Here is a 21,592-nt window from a genome sequence, read left to right on the forward strand (position 1 = left end):
AGAAATATTTGTTCCCTCCCTTACCTCCTCCTTCCCTAATATTTAGAGATTAGTTTTTCCTAAAACGACAAAGCTGATGGAACCAGTTTGGCCCCAACTTCCTAGTGACCTAAAGGCATTAAAAGTCCCAGCCACAGACCAGTCACGATATCCTTCACCAGATCATGCCTTGATGACCACACATTCATATGGAGACGAGGAGGGATGTGTCCAGAGAACCTATGTATCACCACATCTTTACTGTATTAGGGCAAAGTACATCTCCTTTTGTTAACTTTTCAGCGATTCGTGGGTTCCTCATTCCATCCCAACATCAAACCTGAAGAGAGTATTGGCATTTGAGCTGCCACCAACTATATCACTTTCCATCAGAAACCTGGTCATTTTTCTATTTGCCCTGCCTTTCTCCTTCTACTTCTTACCCAGGAATCAAATCGGTACTACTGTATTTTGGAAAGGGCATGTCAATTAACCACCCTATAAGTCAACTCATTACCCCTGTGGTTCCTTTCCCTATTTCTTTCCCTGGCTAAAACATACGCACATACGTGTGTGTGTGTGTGTGTGTGTGTGAGAGAGAGAGAGATCTCCCTATCAGAATGTAAACTCTCTATTTTTTTAATTTTTTTTTTTAATTTTTAGGCAATTGGGGTTAAGTGACTTGCCCAGGGTCACATAAATAATAAGTGTCAAGTGTTTGGTGTGAGGCCGGATTTGAACTCGGGTCCTCCTGACTTCAGGGCCGGTGCTCTAGCCACTGCGCCACTTAACTGCCCCCTAGAATGTAAATCTTTTAGGGCAGGGACTTTTGTATTTGTATCTACAACATTTTGTGCCAGGCACATGGAAATCACTTAAATGCTTTTTCATTTCACTTATTCATGAAGGCTATTGTACTACTCTGAATATTTGAATTACTTAAAATTGCAGTCAAAGAATGAAATCTAAGTTGACAGATCTATACTGTAATAAAAATGGAAATAATTTTTTGGAAAAAAGTAAATGCTTTAAAATAGTAATTTGTCTGTAAGGGCAGCGTACATAATGAGCAGAGCTGGCCACAAAGCCATTTAAACCTGCATTCAAATCCCACCTCTAACACATAGTGGCTCAATGACCCTGGGCAAGCCACAACTGCTAAGTGAACTAAGTGAAATGCCAACTCCCATTGTCAGAGCGAGTTCCTCATATTGTCTCTACTTCAGAAATTACAGATCCAGTCCCTATCCTTAATAAATGAGAATTCAGTGACTGTCAGTGTGTTTAACTCATTCCTGAAATGCATCTGTATAACATTTTCTGAACTTTCAATTTCTACTAAGTCATCTTCATTTCTATAGGTTATTCATATAGGAGTATAGGGCAAATATTTGAAAAATCTCTTAGATGTAGGAAGGATTGACATTGGGATCATACTAATTTCAACTAATTTATTTCTATTTTTGGCAGCAAGGTGGTACAATGCATAGAGTGCCAGGCCTGAGGTCAGGAAGACTTATCTTCCTACTGGCTGTGTGACCCTGGGCAAGTCACTTAACCCGGTTTGCCTCAGTTTTGTCATCTGTAAAATGAGCTGGAGAGGGAAGTGGCAAACTGCTCTGGTATCCTTGCCAAGAAAACCCCAACTTGGATCATGAAGAGTTGGACGTGACTGAAAAACAACTGAAGAATTTCTATTTATATCCTTCAGAACCCAAGATAAGTCAAAGATAAAACAGAATTGAGAAACGTGCATTTCCAATTTGTGTGCAGGCCCACAAATCTCATATCCCATTGAGACCATGAAGTAATAACCAATCAGTGCCTTTCATTGCTTCCACCAGATTCTGGGGAAAATCCTGGCTTTGTGACTGGTTATAAGCAACAGTTTAACATAATAGAATACAGGTAAAAAGGTAACATGTACTTTTGAACTAAAAGTCAGAATTTCAATTCTTTTTTTTTCTTTTTTTTGTTTATTTATTTTTAGTTTTCAACATTCACTTTCACAAGATTTTGAGTTCCAAATTTTCACCCCATCTCATCCCTCCCCGCACCCCAAGATGGCATGCATTCTGAATACTCCTTCTCCTAGTCTGCCTTCCCTTCCATCTCTCTCCCCCCTTCCCTTATCCTCTTCCCCTTCTATTTTTCTGCATGGCAGGATAGATTTCTGTATCCCATTTCCTATATTTCTTATTTCCCAGTTGCATGTGAAAACATTTTTTTTTAAACATGTGTTTTTAAAACTTTGGGTTCCAAATTTTCTCCCTCCCTTCCTCCCCACCCACCTTCATTGAAAAGGCAAGCAACTCAATATAGGTTATACATGTGCAGTTATGCAAAACACTTCCATAGTAGACGTGCTGTGAAAAACTAACTCTATTTCCCTTAATCCTATCCCGCCCACCCATTTATTCTATTCTTTCTTTTGACCCTGTCCCTCCTCAGAAGTATTTGCTTCTGGTTACCCCATTTCCCAATCTGCCCTCCGCTCTATCATCCCCCTACTCTCTTGTCCCCTTTCCCCCCTATTTTCCTGTAGGGTAAGACAGATTTCCACACCCAATTGAGTGAGTATGTTATTCCCTCCTTAAGTCAAATTCTGTGAGAATAAGATTCACTCATTCCCTCTTACCTTCCCCCGTTTCTCCTCCACTGTATGAGCCTTTTCTTGTCTGTTTTTTTTTGTGAGATAATTTACCCCATTCTATCTCTCCCTTCCCCCTTCTAGTACAATCCTCATCCCTTAATTTTATTCTCCAGATATGACCCCTTCATCTTCAGCTCACTCTGTGCCCTCTGTCTGTCTGTCTGTCTGTCTGTCTGTCTGTCTGTCTATCTATCTATCTATATATATATACATACTTACACAGAATTTCAGTTCTTACAAGCATACAGTCACCAGTAATTGTAGATCTTGGGGAGAAGCAAATACACAGGGAGTACACTGACTTGGTTTGGTAAGTATCAGCAGGACAATAGCTGTATTTTGGCTGCAGCTTAAAGCTTATCTTCAAGTGGCTCTTTTTTTTTTTATTGGACTCTTATTTCAATGGCTGTGATTCAGCAAGTGTAGAGAACTCCCAATGAGGAAACCCCCTATTCCAAAACAGAAGACCAACTATTCTGCAACTTGAAATCTTAGAAAGTTGGCCTAGGGCACTGAGAAGTTAGGTAAGTCACCTGAGGTCTCCAAGTTGCCTAAGGTCAAAATCAGCATAGTGAACCAGTAGACTAACACTAAATGTTGTGAGTTCTGTAACCATAAAAGCATGGAAAATGACTTCGGCTAAGAGACTTCTCTGATTAGCAGATGATTTTTGTACTTAGAAATGCATGTTTTATCCAAATAACTGATGAAGGTTAGAGTATCACAGAATTTGAACGGGAAGAGACCTCAGTGACTATTCCCTCCAATAGGAAACCTATTCTTTTTTCAAAAAAAAAATTTTTTTTGGTTACATTATGAGTTCTGCATTATTTCCCTCCCTCCCGACCCCTTGTTAGAGGCCAACATTTGACATTTGTGTGTATATAACCATGCATACATACTTCCATATATCAGTTCATTCTCTGTTGGTGGATAGCATTTTCCTTCATTTGTCCTTTGTAGTTAATTTGAATGTTCGTATTACTCAGAAAACTCATTCTCTTCTAAGGCAGCCTGTTCTGCTTTGGATAACTTTTTGGAAATCTTTCCTTATCTCAAGACTATTTCCTCTTTGCAACTTCCATTCACTGCTTCTAATCGTGGTCCCTGGAGTTCAACAGGTTCTTCTACATGATGACTTTTTAAATACTTGTGGACAGTTCTCTCTTACACAAGTTATATATCTGCAGTCTCTTTAATTGAGCAGTCTCACATCACCAGTTGTTTTTTAGGCATCGTGAATTGGATATCACATAGGTGAAAACTAAAGCTCATCTTTCCCCTAAGCCCTCCACTCTAACTTTCCTTCCAAACCTCACTCACTCTGGCTCCTCACTTATACACTCACTGTACATATCAGATCTGATATTGTCTTGTCCTTTCTAACTTCACATATCCCTTCTGCTACTCACATAGTAGCTACCTTGGTACATACAGGCTCTCATCACCTTAAACATGGACTATTTATTGTAATAACTTTCTGGTTAGACTCCCTCAAGTCTCTCCCCACTCTAATCCACTGCATTCAACTGCCAAAGTGATTTTTTGTAAAGTGCAGTTCTAATCAGGTCATCCCCCACTTACTCAAGAAGTACAGTCTTGCCTATTTTTTCCAGGATCAAATATAAAACCCCATTTGATTTTTAAAGCTTTTCACAACCTGGCCCCTTAACTGAGCCAGATTTACAAAAATAGAAGCTATTCCCCAATTGATAAATTATATGAACAGAGTCTTCAGAAGAAATCAAAACTATCAATAGTCATGAAAAAATGCTCTAAATCACTAATAACTAGAAAAATGCAAATTGAAACAACTCTGAGGTATTATCTTATACCCATCAGATTGGGTAATATGAAAGAAAAGGAAAATGACAAATGCTGGAGGGGATGTGAAAAAATTGGGACACTAATGCACTGTTGGTAGAGCAGTGAACTAGTCCCACTATTATGGAGAACAATTTGGAACTACGCTCAAAGGATTATCAAACTATGTACCATTTGACCCAGCAAATATTTCTACTAGATCTATTCCCCATGGAGATCCAAGAGAAGGAAAAAGACCTCTATATACAAAATATTTATAGCATCAAAGAACTGGAAACTGAGAGGATGCCCATTAATTGGGGAATAGCTGAACAGGCTGTGGTATATAAATGGGACAGAATTCTATTATGCTCTAAAAAAATTATGAAGGGGAGAATTTCAGAAAAACCTGGTAAGATTTGTATGAACTAATACAAAATGAAGTAGGCAGAACCAAGAAAACATACAATAAAAGGAATATTGTAATGATAATCAATTTAGCAACTCTATCAATATAATGATCCACAAAAATTCCAAAGGATTAATGAAGAAAAATGCTACCTCCAGATAGAGAACTAATGGACTTAAGTGCAGATTGTAGCACATTTTTTCCCTTTTTCTTCTCCTCCTTGTCTTACTTCTCCACCCAATCCTGGCTAATAGTGGAAATGTTTTGCATGACTTAATATGTATAATGGATGTGGTGTTTCTTCCCTTTTCATTGAGTGCAGAAGGAAGAGAATGTGGAACTGAAAATAAAAATAACTTGGCCTTTTCTTACCTTTCCAGTTTTCTTACACTTTATGTATCCTATTATCCAGTTATGCTGGCCTACTTGCTCTTCCTTGAACACAACATTCTGAAGTCCCAACTGCATAACTTTTCCCTGGCCATTCCTTATGTCTAGAATGCTCTCCCTTTTCACCTCTACTTCTTGACTTCCCTTAAGACTCAGATCAAGTTCCAACCTTCTGCCAGAAACTCTTCCTGATACCTCCCCCCTTCCCCCTACTTTGTGCTTTATAAATGCTTGCAGACTAACAAATTCAAAGCCTTACAGTATAAGGCTTGTATCATCTTGGTTCTCCTCTAGGCACATATCAGTGTTCTTCCTAAAATGTGGTGTCCACAATATTTCATGATTGTCTGACTGGGGAAGAATTACAACAGTACTTTACTCCCTTGCTCCTGAATACTGAGTTAAAAAATTTTAAATTAGGTAAGACTTGAATTCAGTCTTTACCATCATATTATTTGGAATACACTGCTTTCTCCCATGCAAATCATATCCATTCTACAAGCCTCTCTCTTTCATTAGGCTCTTTTTTAGATCTTAATGACCTCTCCTTTTAATTCATATTATAAACGGAGTGCTGAACTTGAAGTTGAAATCCTAGCTCTGTGCCTTACTAGTGGTGTACCATTAAGATCTCAAGGGGTTTTTGGTATCATGGACCCCCCTCAGCAGTCTAGAGAAACCAATGGACCCCTCCTCAGAAAGTGTTTTTAAATAATTGAAATGTTAGATTTAAGTTAGAGGTCAGTGAAAACAAAGATGTATTTTTTTTTCCCCATCCCAGGTCAGAAACCTCCTGAATGGGGTGAGGTTATGTATACACCAAAGGTCTACATATATACTCTTCTGCATAATTTGCTATTTCTTACTCTTTATTCTCAATGAGAATTTTAAGTTCCTCAAGAGCACAGTGAACTGCTTATAGTGATAGGAAGAAGACCTATATCAGCAGGATAGGATACTTCCTCTGCCCATGGAGCTTGGCACCTTCTCTGTAATGTATAGTCTTAGAGAGCTGCCTTGAGTACTGGTATGCTAAGTGATTTACCTAGAGTCACTTGTGTAGCCCTGGCAGGACTTGATCCCAGGTCTTCTTGGCTCCAAGGGTGGCTCTATTTACTTATGTCATCCTACTTCTTGAGTGTTTATCTCTCAGGGCTAAGAATATATGTGCTTAAGTAAAATTTTGATGGTTTCATAGCAGTGTGTTGAAGCATCTCCTTTTTTATATAAACAATTTCATATTAGAAATAAAGAGGCTTTAAGGAGCATTAAAAATTTTTTTTTATTAGAAGTACCTAGAATATGAAATCAGTTACATATCAGTGTTTAATTAAGGTTGTTTAAAAGTTGATGATGATAATTTGTAATCTTTCTTTCAGTCATTCTCATCATTCATCATGCTGAGGTTTAACACACACACACACATTATTTTTTCAAGTAAAACAAAAACCTGTTGGCTCTTTCATTTCAAAAGAAATGGCCCCTGCTGTACTGAAATGAAGCCATCTGAAGCCGAGCTTTAAGGCGTTCAGCTTCCACTTCCCGGAAGAAGAGGTCATCATCATTTTTAATTATCATGGTCTGCAATTGCTGAATTTCTTGCTCCATCTTGGATCTCAACTCCCTTTTCATTTTATGTAATGTCTGAAAAAGAATTCAAATCATCATGTTTATTCAGTCTTTTGGTTATGTCTGCTTTCATTCAAATATTCTGGGTCATTAGATACACTGGCAAAGGAGGGAAAAGAATGTGAAGAAGCCCAGATGATTTGCTTATTTACTGACAGTAACAACAATAGGAGTAGGGTTAAAACTAGACTTAAATAAATTGTGGGATATATAAATTTGGAATATTTCCTTCATTCCCCCTTAGCATGGATAATGGCCTCATTTTCACTCCTTCCCAGGAAACTGTGTATTACTTCCTGTTAATTACCTTTGTTTGGGCTTTCTCTCTCATTTTGATTTCTTCACGTTCCTGTGATACAGCTTCTGCTAGCATTGCAAACTGTATAGAAGAAAGAAACAGCCTTTACGTAATCATTCTTTTGTTAGTGGCTATTTTAGAAGGAACCTGGGCACAGAATTAAGCATTACGAGTTTCAGGTTGTGAGTACTGCCTCACCAGAGTGTTCTTATAAAATGCTGATGTTTGAATACCTTTTAATATCACATGGTAACCTAAAAGCTTATGGTTTACTCTTAGCTCAAGCCAATTTTTGACATGCAGAAAAGTTTAGTACGTTATGCTATTTGCAAAGTACTTAACAGTACTTTGGTACCTGATCCTTATAATAGTTCTCCAATGACTGCAGTTCATTCTCATGCAGTCTCTTTTGTTCTTCTCGCTTATCTTTGGCGTAGTTTCTCAGTTCTTGCAATCTCAGTTTTTGAATTTCTAAACCTTCCCTGAAGAGGTTCTTAAATATCTGTCAAAGATAAGTTTAGTAAGAAAAGGACTTAATTTGAAAATAGTAACAATAATAATAGCTAATATATAATATAGATATGATATAGCTAATAGTAATAGCTATATTATAGACCATATAAATCAATATAGCACATCACATATATTTATCCTCATTTGATCCATACGACAACCCTGTGAATAGATAGGACTATTCCCCTTTAAAAAATAAGAGAGGTTAAGTGACTTGTACTCAGGGTTACATAACTATTATGTGTCTGAGTCAGGATGTGAACTCGAATATTACTAATTCACCAAGCCACCTCAGTTTGATTATTTATAAAGTACTATCTTGCACAATCCCACTATGATCGTCTTTCACAAGTAGCCATTCTTGCAGGAAAGAACACCAATTTAATTCTAAGTATATTTCTTGGAACACAGGCTAAGTTAGCAGGCTATGGTAAAGAATAGGTTATTTGACAAATGATATTGTGCATATGCTCACTCATCTCTCATTTGGCAATGTGAAAAAATGATTTTTACAAATAGCAGAATCTTTCTGCTTAAGAATAACTCTTCGCTGGCTAGCAGATTATGAAAACTACAAATTCCATTTAAAGATAAAGGTGTAGCACATTTTGTGATAGCAAAGAATTGCAAAAAAAAGTAGATGCCCAATCAAATTGTGGCACATGATGTAATGGAATATCACTGGCTATAAAAATTATAAATGTGATGAATATAGAAGCATGGAAAGATCTACATACACTGATGCAGGAGAAGTGAACAGAGCCACGAAAACAACATATACAATAACTACAACAATGTAAACACAACGAACAACCACATGCACAAAAAAATCAGAAATGAGTATTGCAAAATTATAACGAACAAGCAAGAATGGCTTAAAAGAAGGGAGATGAGAAGATACCTGAACTCATTCCTTTGCAGAGGTGGGAGGTCTACAAGCATTGCACACTGCACATTTCTTCAAACTTTTCCAATATATTGATTAGTTACACTGTTTCCTTTCTTTTTTTTTGGTCTTAAAAAATACTATTTGTTACATGGGATGGCTCTCTGGGAGGGGGAAGGGAGTAGGAATATGGTGGAAAACTATGGTGATATTAAAAAAAAAACATACAAAATACAATAATAAAAACTTAATTTAAAAAAAGATAAAGGTAATCAGGCCAGGAGCTAAGTAGAGTAATAAGGAGCTGACTATACTTACTAGAATTAGATAAGACTGAGTGCCAATTTAGATAATAAGACATAGCTAACATTCACATACAACTTAACATTTACAAAGTTCTTCACATTTGATCCTCAAAACAACTCTGTGAGTGAGATGCTATTATTATCCTCATTTTACAGGTGAGGAGGCTGAATGTTAAATGCAAGGCTAAGGGTCACACAGCTAGGAAGTGTCTGAGGTGGAATTCAAACCCATGTCCTTCCTGACTCCAAGGGCAGTGCTTTATTCACTACTATTATGTTTGAAAACTACCATGTTGCTTCTTAGAACTAAGACTGTTGTCCATAGCTAGTAAGGACTATAGGACATTACCAGAGCTTTGTATAGTGTACCTATCTTTACAATATAGTTGATTTTCTCTTTTAGAAAACCTTACTTACTTACTTTTTTACTTAGCATTTAGAAGATCAGGGGATTTGGTGCTAGAAGTAATCTTAGATTAGCTGATCCAACTCCCTCATTTGACAGATGAGGAGATCAAGGACCAGAAAGGTAATATGGCTTAAATCTCTGTGATCCCCCAAGTATTAAAGCTGGATTTTAGGCCAAGTCCTCAAATTTTAAATCCAGTGTTGTTTACTATACTACACTGCTAGCTCATATACCAGTTAATTTGGTGGCTAAAGGTCCTAGAATCCTAAAGGGGTGGCTCTTGCCATTGCAACAAGCTTTGAAAAATCCTTGGATAGTCATAGTGAACTATTTTCATACTAATAAAGTCAAACTGAAATCTCAACTCTCTCTTTCCTTTTGTGGTCTTTTACCTTTTAATCTACCTATAAAGTACACAGTATTTACACTCCAAGTAAACTGTAAGGTATCAGTGAACTGGGAATTATAAGGTAACATTACTGAAGAAAAATATTAAGAGAGGTAGGTTTTTGAGTAGAGCTGGACAGTGAAATATCTTGATCTTCATTAAGCTTTAGAAGTATTCTCTTGAATATACCAAGTACTTCAGGGTTATCGTATGAGTAATTTTTATGAAGGGACAGTAACAATGACTTGGATTTTCTACACACATCATACATACATACATACATCAGTATATGTATATATATACATATACATAAATAAATATATATAATGGGCATAAACAGGTTGTCTTTCAAAAGGTAGGGAGTCAAGTAATAGCTTTCCTTCAACATATCACTGTAGATTAGGAATTTGGGAGAGGAGAATTAAAGGAGTATTCATTTACCACTTCTTCACGAGTCCGTGCTCGTATCATTTTTGCATGTAACTGAACCCTGTAGTCTTCATAGTATTTTTTGGCTCGAACGATTTGCTGTCGTCTCTCTTTTATCTTCATTTGAATTGACTTCTGTCTACATATACGTTCCTTAAAATCTTGCTAAGAACAAACAAAAAAAGATGTTTCAAACTATAAAGTCAACTTTTAGGGGGAGGTTCTGAAATTTGCAAATGTCTCATGTTCTGCTACTTTCCACCTACTTTGTACTCTATCTATATGTTTATCTTTACTTGGTAATCATTTGAGATACTATTTTACTAAAACTTTGAACTAGATGGTTTTTAAAGTTCTTTCCAGCTTTTCACCCAATACAGAAATCATTGTTCTCAGTGAAAAGATTTCATCCATGTTCACTGTTTTGTTTTTGTTCTAGTCCAATTGTTTAAATTCTTTCACCTACTAAATCCAAACCTGCTTACCCATAACATCTGTCCTCTGGAACAATACAACCTGTTTACTTCATGACAGTTCTTCAGATATTAAAATGGAGCCCTCATGCCTTACATTTCTAGGCTAAACAACTCAAGTGCCTTTTACTTTTGCTCATGTGAAATGGTTTCCAGACCCTTTACCATCCTGGTTGCCCTTTTTGAATATGTCACGAAGGTGTGTTGATGTGCTTTTTAGAAATGTAAACTGAGAAACAAGTACAATATTTCATCTGACTAGCCTGGGGGTGCCTATATTCTGACCACTATACCTTACCATAAGATTGTTTCTGCATCTCAAGAGCAGGCTTAGCCCACATTTCACAATCTTATCCAAATTCTTTTCTGAAATTAGTATATATACCAACTCTGATTTGACATATCAAACCTTATTAGAAAAAGTTTATTAGAAAAAGGAAAATGTTTAGTTTGGTCTGAATTTTTTAGTGTACCCAAGACTCAGTGAGTTACTATATTCCTTTTTAAATGTTTATAAATCCCTTGTTTAATAACCTAGATTTTTGCTGGGTTTATTTACTGGTCTATAATTTTGGGAGTCCACCATTTTCTTTTTTGTAAACAGGGGTAATTCTGCCTGTCTCCTGCTTTCTGGCACCTCTCTACTGGTTACTGATTTCTCAGTAATGGCCATAATATTATAGTTGCTATCTTTCAGTTCTATCACTATCTTGGAAACAATCTGTGTTGAAAACTATGGATTCACTTTAAGCAACTAAATGCTTGTATGCTATATCTAGACCTATCTCAGGTTTGAGTTCCTTCTCCACCAAGATTACCCTAACATTTCCAGTATGAAGAGTTTCCTCCTTGCTAAAAAAGATGGAAGCAAAACAGGAGTTGAAAAGCTCTGCCTTCTGCAGTCTAGGAACCTTGTACCATATAGTAATAACCAGCACTTACATAACACTTTAAGATTTGCAAAGTGCTGTACTTAGCTTATCCCCTCTGATCCTCACAACAACCCTACAAGGTAGGTACCATTGTTATCCCCGTTTTACAACTGAAGGAACTGAGGCACACAGAAGTAAAGTTAAATGACTTGCTCTGGATCACAGTCAGCAAATGTTCTGAGGAAGGATTCAAACTCAGGTATTCCTAACTTGAAGTCCAGTATTCTTACCCACTGTGCCATCGAACTACCTATCTACTCCAAGCCATGACTAATCCTTTTACATGTGGACAGGACTTAGGAACCATGTTTGTTTTTAACATGAGCCAGGTTTGTTCTGTCTTTCTTAAGCCTCTCTCTTCCACCAGTGAAGGAGGGTAGCATGAGGGAATGAAGGTAAGGGATGGGAAGAATAATGTAATTTGCTCTGTAACAGTTCCACATATTATATGACAATAAATCTATATCTATGTATAGCAAATAAAAAAAAGAGTATTTAATGCATTCTTTTATAAATAAAAAGTTTTGGCAAATGAATATTTTCCCCTAACTTACCAGTCTCTTATTATGCTCATGTTCTTTCTTAACAATTTCAGCCAGGAGATCATGTCTTCTTAATGCTTCTTCAATCTGGAAATTAAACGGAAATAAAGAAATAGGTTTTGATGCTGTAACCCATGAACCCCAGTACATGCTCTCCTCAGGCTATTCTTTTGTAGAATAACTGCCTGCGCTACTTGGCCTTTCAGCTTAAAAAAGAAAAACCTTTGTAGTATGACAGAAACTCACTTTAAACTGGAATTTCTTCTTTGATTGTTCCACTCCAGATGTCACCCTCCTCAGCTGTTCAGTTTGAAAGAGCTGTTGTTTCCACATCTTCCCAAGTGTTTGGCCAGAAATGTGGAGGTATGGAAACTCTTCCAGAAGCATGGGCAAAAGATTGTCATCCTTTATTTTCACTAAATATGAAGACAAATGCAATGAAACATGAAGTCTGGCAAAGTGAATAACATAATTTTCTAACTGCTGTAATCCTTACTTCTATTTTAGTGATGTCCTGTGCATTAAGGCACATCACTGTACTAGTTTCTACTTCACCCCAATGTTACCTTGTCCCTATTACTGACAGCTGGGATGTTGTGCTGGAGGCTGTTTTCAGCTCACTCATCTTTCCTGAAGCTACACAAAGCAAGCAAAGCACCTAATTAAGAATTTGTAAGAAAGCCCTACTTTGTAACTGTGGGGAATAAAAGCAAGGCCTTAACTCAGTGGAACAAAGATTATGGCAATCCTTGTGGCATGCATGGTTTTCCTTGTAATTGGAAGGACAAGCTCCCAGTAGAATCCTGGCCAGAGAAACAGGAAGATTGCTTGGGGGTTTCCTTCTTGCTTCACTTGTTTTCTAGAACCCAAGAAGAATGGTGATCTAGGGTAAACAAAAGTGTCTGAGTTCAAACTCAGAGCAGTGGTGAAGAGCAATTAGTCAAAGCCTTTAGTTTGATCCCAGTTTATCAGGATTCCTGCTCTAATCAATTATTTAAGAACACTCCATTCCAGGGCAGCTAGGTGGTACAGTAGATAGAGCACTAGCCCTGGAGTCAGGAGGACCCGAGTTCAAATCTAGCCTCAGACACATAATACTTCCTAGCTGTGTGACTTAACCCCAACTGCCTCACTTAAAAAAAAAAAAAGAATATTCCATCCCACTATGTAATTCAACATATGACTGAGGGAAAAAGTCTTTAGCTGACTAGTTGGTTTCACTCATGAACTTGTGGGGTTTCCTGTACACTTTCAAATGATGCTATTTTTCCACCAAATACAATTTTATGGTCCTTACGTGGAACTCCTTTCTTTGCCTTCGTGATGCTCCCTCTTGGAATCCACTGACTGCGTTTGAGATTCCAAGGCATGGTTTTTTTAGAATAAACTTTCACTGGCTGAAAAGTTTTTGGAGGTCTTTTATGAATATTTTCTTTGTATTCTTGTTCCTTAGAAACAAATGCAGAATTGTTATGTAGAGGGTAACTTTTAAGTAGAGAATAAAAATATGGTTATCTTTTCTCCTAATATTAATCCTACCAATTAGCCCCTATAAAATGGGTTCCCTCAGATAACCAACAGTAGTTTTGTAATACTTGGAGAGGCTAGTATATAATGGAAATAATGACACTTATATAACACTTTAACATTTATAAAATACTTTCCCCATAATACTGTGGCATAGGTTCTACAAGTTATCTTTAGTCCCATTTTACAGGCCTTGCTCATGATCACACAGCCATTATGTATTAGAACCTTCCCACTGACCCCTAGGAAGAATAAGAACTTTTAACTGGCAAGGTTCAAGAAGAATAGGGACTGTACCAACCTACTACCCATCTCTCAGTATCTCAGGCAGGATAGTTAGAAAATCTTTCCCCTAAAGAGCTAATAATTAAGCTACCCTTGGAAGTGATTTTTCTTCTATTTTCAAAACCCTGTTTTTGTTATTGTTAACTCAGACCTACATAATATCTTGTGCCCTTATACAGTGCTTTTCCCACCACAACTCTGAGACTCAGAAAGATTAAATGACTTGCCAAAGGACTGAACAACCATACATGGAAAAGCCAGGACCTAAACTCAGGTCTTCTGAGACTCTAACTCTAGTGCTTCTTCCATTGCACTATACCGCCTAGTCTAATGTTTCTTCATGTTATGTTCAAATGCCATCATCCCAACTGAAAATCTTGGCCTACTGTTACTTCCTGGTCTTCATTTGGCATCAGAAGTTCATTTCTTTCTTGAATTTCACTTCTATGCAACTGCTTTTCAAATGTGTCAGCTAACACCTAAAGAAAAAGTCAAGTCCCCAAGATGTTAGAAATACTATTCAAACTAATAAAAAACAAGGGGTTGGGAGGGAGGGCTTATTCAATACTGATTAGACCCGATGCAAACAAGCAGCTCTCTATATTCTCAATGTCTTCAGGAGAGACAGACTGCTACTGTATCTGACCCTTTTGCAGCATTTTACACTGCTGACTTTATTGATACCTTGCCTCCATGATACTGTCACTGTGTACAATGTTCTCCTGGTTCTGCTCACTTCATGTAGCATCAGTTCATATAAGTCTTTCCAGGTTTTTCTGAAATCATCCTGCCCATTAATGGATAGCCCCTCAATTTCTAATTCTTTACCTTCATACATGATAGGAGAATATAGAGGCTCTCTTATTTCTCTGAGCATTCCTCTGTCTTCCCTTTGAGTTCCTCAATCTATCCTCTGCCCCTCAAATATAAGTGTACTTCAAGGCTTTCTTCTTTTCTTCTATTCTCCCTAGGTAATCTAAATCTAATCCCAACTCTGCAATTGGCTCAAATCTTTTTCTACCTCCAACAAAACTTACTGCAGAAATATGAAACAAAACTGATCATTGATTCTGGAGGTGGGAGAGGGAAGGAATATGTGTGAGTGTGTGTGTGTGTGTGTGTGCACGCGCGCGCGCTGGGAGTGGGGTAATCAGAGAAGGCTTCATGGAGGAAATAGCATTTAAATTACATTTTAAGCAAGAAATTTGACAGATGAAAGGAGCAAAGGAGAGTCAAGGAAAAGGCAATAGTCTTAAAAAAAATCCAAAGAAAAACGCATGACCTTTTCTTCCTTTTTTTAAACATTTGCTTGTTTTTTAAATTTTGAGCTCCAAATTCTATTATATTCCCTCCCTCCTTGCGATGGTAAGCAATCTGATATAGGTTATATATGTGCAATCATGTAAAACATTTCCACTTTAGTCCATTTTGTGCAAGAATACAGAAAGAAAGGAAGGAAGGAAAAAATAGTATGTGTCAGTCTCTATTCAGATGACATAAGTTCTTTCTCTGTAGGTGGATAGCATTTTTCATCATGATCCTTTGGGATTGTCTTGGATCGCTGTATTGCTGAGAAGAGTTAAGTTAAATTCACAGTTGTTCATTGTACAATATTGCTGTCACTGTATACAATATTCTCCTGATTGTGCTTACTTCCCTTTGTATCAGTTCATGTAAGTCTTTTCAGATTTTTCTAAAATCACCCTGCTCATCATTTCTCATAGCACAATAATATTCCATTACAATAATAAACCACAACTTGTTCAGCCATTCCCTACTTGATGGGCACCCCCTCAATTTCTAATTCTTAGCCACCACAAAAAGAGCTGCTATAAATAATTTTGTACAAATAGATAACTGCTCTCTAAAATGACTGGATCAGTTCAAAACTCTACCAACAGAGCATTAACATCCTAGTTTTCTCACCTCCCTTCCAATATTTATCATTTTCCTTTTCTATCATATTAGCCAATCTGATGGGTGGGAGGTGATACCTCAGAGTTGTTTTAGTTTGCATTTCTCTAATCAATAGTAATTTAGAGCATTTTTTCATGACTATAGATAGCTTTGATTTCTTCTTCTGACTGCCCGTTCATATCCTTTGACCTTCCATCAATTTGAATTCTTATAAATTTATAAAACTTATATTCTTATAAATTTGACTCAGTTTTCTATATATCTGAGAAATAAGGACTTTATCAGAGATACTTGCTGTAAAATTTTTTATCCCAGTTTTCTGTTTTCCTTCTAATTTTGGTTGCATTGGTTTTGTTTGTACAAAAACTTTATTTTTAAAAAATCAAAATGATCCATTTTACATTTTGTAATGCTCTCTATATCTTGTTTGGTTCTAAATTCTTCCTTTTCCATAGATAAACTATTACAGGCTCTCCTAATTTGCTTATGGTATCATCCTACAGATCATGTATCCATTTTGACCTTATTTTGGTACACGATATGAGATGTTGGTCTATACCTAGTTTCTGCCATACTGTTGTCCAGTTTTCCCTAGCAGTCTTTGTCCTAAAAGCTTGGATTTGGAGTTTATGAAACACTAAATTACTATGGTCATTTTCTGTAATGTAATGTGTACCTAGTCTATTCCACTTATCTATTACTCTATTTCTTAGCCAGTCCAAGTCAGTTTTGATTATTACTGCTTTATAATACAGTTTGAGGTCTGGTACAGTTAGGGGCATGGTCTTTTCCAAATCTTTATCCTTCTTTTTTTTTTTTAAGGCAATTGGGGTTAAGTGACTTGCCTAGGTCACACAGCTAGTAAGTGTCAAGTGTCTAGGGTCGGATTTGAACTCAAGTCTTCCTGAATCTAAGGCCACAGCTCTATCCACTGCACCACCTAGCTGCCCCCATCATTTACCTTTGCTCGAAATCGTCGCAGATCTGACTCTTTCTGTATTTGTCTTCGTAATTTCCCCACTTGGAACTGTCTGCCTCTCTTAGGTGGCCCTTAAGTGATAAAGAAATATGACCTAAACATTTTTTTTTAAAAATGGAAGTCAATTGGGGTGTATAAGGTTGCTTACTGTGACCAAGAATTGTAGTAATACATAGATATGTACAATAAGCTCTTATAATCAGAAATGTCATTAGAATGCCAAGCCATTTGATTCAAGGAAGGTGAAAAATGAATTAGTACACTGGACCCTAACTGTTTATGTACTCAGTTTATACTTGTTTACATAGTTCCTAATGTGTGAAGAACCTTGACCTCACTGTAGGAGTCAAAAGAGAAAAATAAAAAATGGGTGCTAGGCTTTCCATTAGTTTCTTGTCTGGTTGAGGAGGAAAACCATACTCCGAGAAGGGTCTGAACACTTGTAAAATAACATTTATATCATTCTCTTATGCCAGTTTCCTATAGGCTGCTTTTCAAAGCCTTTACTCCTGCTCATCTGTGCATTCATTTATTCACCAGCATCCTGTGGAGAAAAGTGTGGAATGGCAAACTATTTTTTTAAAAGGAACTCTCAAATCTAAATACAGTAGGATTGGGTTACCAGAATGATTTTTAATGCATGGTACATGGAAACGGGAAGAAAAGGTCTTAGTTTATATTTCCCTTGACAGCTTTCCTTAAAAGAGACTTAGAGCACATAAATCATCTCCAAAAGCCTAGGAAGGCAAGAAATGATGTCAATTAAATATTTAATGTATATTATAGTGATTATTTATAATAAAGTACAGTTACAGCTTACATATTATATATGTATGCTTAAGATCCATAGTGATCTCATATAACATCAATGTGTACTTTTGTATATATTTTATATGACTCAGATCATAATTGTATTATTTTAAATGATTACAAGGTCTTTGTCTATTGTTTGCTTTTACATCTATGATTGTGTGTGTGTGTGTGTGTGTGTATTTGATGTCTGTCCTGAAGCAGAGAATGTAGTTCCTAAATCCACTTTCAGTGAAGTTTGTAAAATTGGAATGCAAGTGTATATGTAATTGAAGAATACGGTACAAAGGAATGATAAAAATAAATTAATACAGGAAGGCTTCCTGAAGACTAAGTTGAACCAATTTTTGAAAGTTAAAGGCAGAAATTAACTAAGGGGAGGAAAGAAGGCATTCTAGACAAGGTAAAGAACATATTTTGGGTATAAAATCTAGAACAAACAAGCAGATTTGCTGATGAAACTGGTACACTACTTTCAAAAGAAACAGGAGTAGAACTAGTAGAAGATATGCTGAAGAAATTAAATGTGAACAGGACAGAACCATTTCAAATTTGATGAAGAATGTAGGAGATTGGACAATACTGTCATTCCAGAACTTATTTGGCAAGATTGATTACCTGGATGAGACTTCTTTAGCAGTTCGTCACTGTACTGAAAAGATACATCATCATCTCTAATCTCTTCATTGTCTTTAGTCTTTGAACTCAGGGCATTTTTTAACATCTAATGAGAGAATTCTTTTTTAGTATCTTTAATTCAACACATCAGAACTGAAAAAAAGCTTGAATAAACTGCAGTAAATCTTTATAAAGGTTTTAGTAAATGACGTGGATGTTTAGGAAATCAAAAACAAGTATAAAATATTCACAGGTTCAATCAACAACTATTTACTATGTGCTTACTATTTGCCATGGCAGGCCCTAAGAATACAAAGAAAAAGTAAAAGTCTTTGCACCCTCAAGGACCTTGGGGAAAGACAAGATGCATTTACATCAGTATATACACAACGCATAGATATAAGGTAGGCATGTGGAAGGCACTAAGCAGCCAGAGAGACCAGGAAAGGCTTTATGTAGAAGATGGTGCTTAACTGAGTCATGAAAGCAAATAAGGCTTCCAAAAGAAGCAATGAGGCGGCACAGGTAGAGGTGAGCGAAGGCATAGAAACAGTAGAATGCATGTCATGTACATGAAAAACACAAGAAAACTAATTTGGCCAGACCGCAGAGCACAGAGAGCAAAGTACTATGCACCTGAGGCTAGACAGGTAGGATTGGGCTAAGATTCGAAGAGCTTTAAATGCCACATGAAAGTTTATATTTGATCGGCAACAGGGAGCCATTGGAGTTCCTCATATAGGCTATGTGGTGATGGGTTGGAGAAGGCAACAGGGTCAGATTCATGCTTTAGGAAAATCACTTTGGTGATTGGCTATAAGAAATTAATAAGAATAAATTATTAAGGATGATACCAAGGCTGTGAACCTGGGTGACTGAAAGTTTGGGGGGCTGCCCTTGACAAAAACAGGGAAGATTATGAAAGAAGGGTAGATTCTGGGGGAAGTCCTGTTTTGGACAGGTTTAAGATGCCTACGGGATCTCCATTTTGACACATACAATATGAAGTTAGTGATGCAAAACTGGAGATCGTGAAAGAAATCAGGATTAGATACACAGATACAGGAGTCAATGGCATAGAAATAAATAAAACCATGAGGACTCATCAGGTTACCAAATGAGACAAGGACAGAGAAAAAAATAGAAAAGGGCCTAGGTCAGAGGTTTGATATATACTTGCAGTTAGGGGGTGTGACATGAATGATGATTCAGTAAAGCAGATTGAGAAATAACTGGCCAAACAGGCTTACATATATTTAATTTTAAAATTGCCTTAAATCAGGGCAATTGGTAAAGGAATTTAACATCTTTCGAAATCAGGCTAACAACAGACTATCCTATTGTACAAATGTATGAATTAGTACTCTGTGTTGTTCTAGTACACTGTTTAGGTTTGAGGGGAACTGAGAAGGGGGCTACTTGAGGATACTGTAGTTTTGGTTTGTTTATTGCTTGTCATTTATTATCTACATAGAGAATATTTTTTAAAAAGTTTAATCTACACCAACATTTACCATGCCATATGAGAGAACAGATGAAGTAATTTTTAGGTGTGTCATATTCTTTGTAACAGTTTAGCTAATAAAGAGCACTTTCATGATTGATAATTAGAACAAAATTTGTTTCTTAAAGTCTTAGTTCCTAAGCCTAAGCCTAATTTGTAACCAAACTGTGAAATGCTCATTTAAATGGCAGTCTGCCTACTGAAAGTAAAAAAGACTTACTAAATCTAGTTCGTCCAATCGGTGAGAGAGTTTCTCTGACATTGAGTGCAATTCTTCCTCAGTCAACCTATCACTTGGTTCCTGGTGCAGAGGTAGCTTATCAGTGAGTAGATCACAGCTTTCTGATCTGCTATAAAATATAATCAAAATAGTTAAGTGACATCACTTAAGTAAAACACCTACGGCACTTCAACAGGCAATTGTTTTAGAAAATCACATGTTGCTTTTCAAGGCTTAATTCGGTTAACATTAATAGGCCCTCCATTAACAAAGGTACAAACACAATACAGAAACTTTCAGAAAATACATTACCTTATTGGTTTAAGAAGTCTTTGTATCCTAGGGCTGTATAAGTGAGACTCAGACACTGACAGCTTAGTTTCTTCAGACAAATGAGATGTTGAGGAAAGTTTATCAATGCTATTGAGGGACTAACAGAAGAAGAAATGATTAATTTGAAAAACTGCAGATACACAGATACTATTCTTAAGAACTTCAAGGTGTTACCTTTTGTAGTGGTTATCATCTTTAGTGAGAGGTAAAGAATCACACATAGCAAAAGAAGTCTCTTCACACTCTACTAATACTTTGAAGGTTTTTTAAAAAAAGCATTTTTGGCAAAATGTATAGAAATTAACTACATTTCCAAACATTCAACTACCTTCATGCTGTAGCTCTGATCCTGTGTACTTGTTGTTTCAGGTGTCACTGTATCTCCAACTAGATGTAAAATGACAAATTTCGTCTAAGATTCACGATGCCCAATAGTGAGGTCAAATTGATAGTACTTTATCTAATCACAGACTTTCTGATTCAATAGGGCTTATATTTACAGGTCTCTGATAACTAAAAGGCAAATTAATGAAATATTAACAGGCAAGCATGTTGATTAGAACTGCATTTCCACCCCCTTGGCCATCAGACAGTAAAACAGCTAACTTGAAATTTCACATCTCCATGTTATAACTGCTTAGGAAAGGTAACCAAATGAAATAAGGAAAAAATATTTTTTTAAGTTGCAAAAATTTTTACAAAATGCTGAAACTGTATGGCCTTGTCCTTGAGGCTTCCTCTTTCTCTCTCTCTATACTCTTGATTTGCAATCTTAATTGTTTCCATGGTTTCAATTATCACTTTTTTGTAGATGACTCTCAAATCTTTATCTTTAGCACTCAATTATTCCATAAACTGTACTCCCAAATTTCCAGGTGCCTGCTATTTATCTTCATTCTGCGTGTCCTGCCAGCAACTCAAACTCAGTATGTCCTAAATTAAATTCATCTTCTCCTAAAGTCTGTCTCACTTTTCCCACATCTCTACATCTATTAATGGCATTCACACCCTCCCAGTACCAATACTCAAAACCTCAGTATCATCTTTGATGACTGCTTCCACATTCCAATTAGTGGCTAAGTCCTATGTTTATAATCTCTAAATCTGTTCAAGACCTCTGTTGTTTCCTAGCTAATCCTCCTTTCTCTGGTCTTTCTGTTCTCCAACCCATCACACCACATAGATGCCAAAGTCATTATCCTAATATATATTTCTGAACTACTTACCACTGGGATCTTTTAGTGGCTCCCCACTGCCTGTAGGAAAATATGCAAAATTCCGGCTTTATAACATGAGGCCCTCCACAACAATCTAGTTCCAACCTACCTATCCAGGCTTATTATACTCCGTTCTCTTTCAAG

The 21,592-nt window shown here is 36.7% G+C and overlaps 1 protein-coding gene across 6 annotated transcripts in view; it reads right to left on the reverse strand.

Moving 5' to 3' along the window:
* Nucleotides 1-6,497: 6,497 nt before the first annotated feature.
* CEP95 (centrosomal protein 95) overlaps nucleotides 6,498-21,592 on the reverse strand; it is a 32,285-nt gene continuing 17,190 nt past the window's right edge. For 3 of the 6 annotated variants that reach the window (XM_027872954.1, XM_027872951.1, XM_027872949.1), the window contains 14 exons: nucleotides 21,458-21,487; nucleotides 20,560-20,618; nucleotides 20,211-20,329; nucleotides 19,899-20,028; nucleotides 18,175-18,280; nucleotides 16,729-16,817; nucleotides 14,237-14,329; nucleotides 13,336-13,486; nucleotides 12,285-12,454; nucleotides 12,051-12,125; nucleotides 10,104-10,256; nucleotides 7,517-7,663; nucleotides 7,171-7,242; nucleotides 6,498-6,878 (listed from right to left, as the gene is read on the reverse strand). In XM_027872954.1, the coding sequence (XP_027728755.1) occupies nucleotides 6,702-6,878; nucleotides 7,171-7,242; nucleotides 7,517-7,663; nucleotides 10,104-10,256; nucleotides 12,051-12,125; nucleotides 12,285-12,454; nucleotides 13,336-13,486; nucleotides 14,237-14,329; nucleotides 16,729-16,817; nucleotides 18,175-18,280; nucleotides 19,899-20,028; nucleotides 20,211-20,329; nucleotides 20,560-20,618; nucleotides 21,458-21,487 (1,571 nt within the window). In that variant the 3' untranslated portion in view covers nucleotides 6,498-6,701. The remainder of the gene's footprint in view (nucleotides 6,879-7,170; nucleotides 7,243-7,516; nucleotides 7,664-10,103; nucleotides 10,257-12,050; nucleotides 12,126-12,284; nucleotides 12,455-13,335; nucleotides 13,487-14,236; nucleotides 14,330-16,728; nucleotides 16,818-18,174; nucleotides 18,281-19,898; nucleotides 20,029-20,210; nucleotides 20,330-20,559; nucleotides 20,619-21,457; nucleotides 21,488-21,592) is intronic. The other 3 variants (XM_027872950.1, XM_027872952.1, XM_027872953.1) reach the window with 3 other exon arrangements.

The sequence above is a fragment of the Vombatus ursinus genome, unplaced genomic scaffold (assembly GCF_900497805.2).
Source record: "Vombatus ursinus unplaced genomic scaffold, bare-nosed wombat genome assembly UNPS02014801.1, whole genome shotgun sequence".
In the NCBI taxonomy this organism is placed as follows: Eukaryota; Metazoa; Chordata; class Mammalia; order Diprotodontia; family Vombatidae; genus Vombatus; species Vombatus ursinus.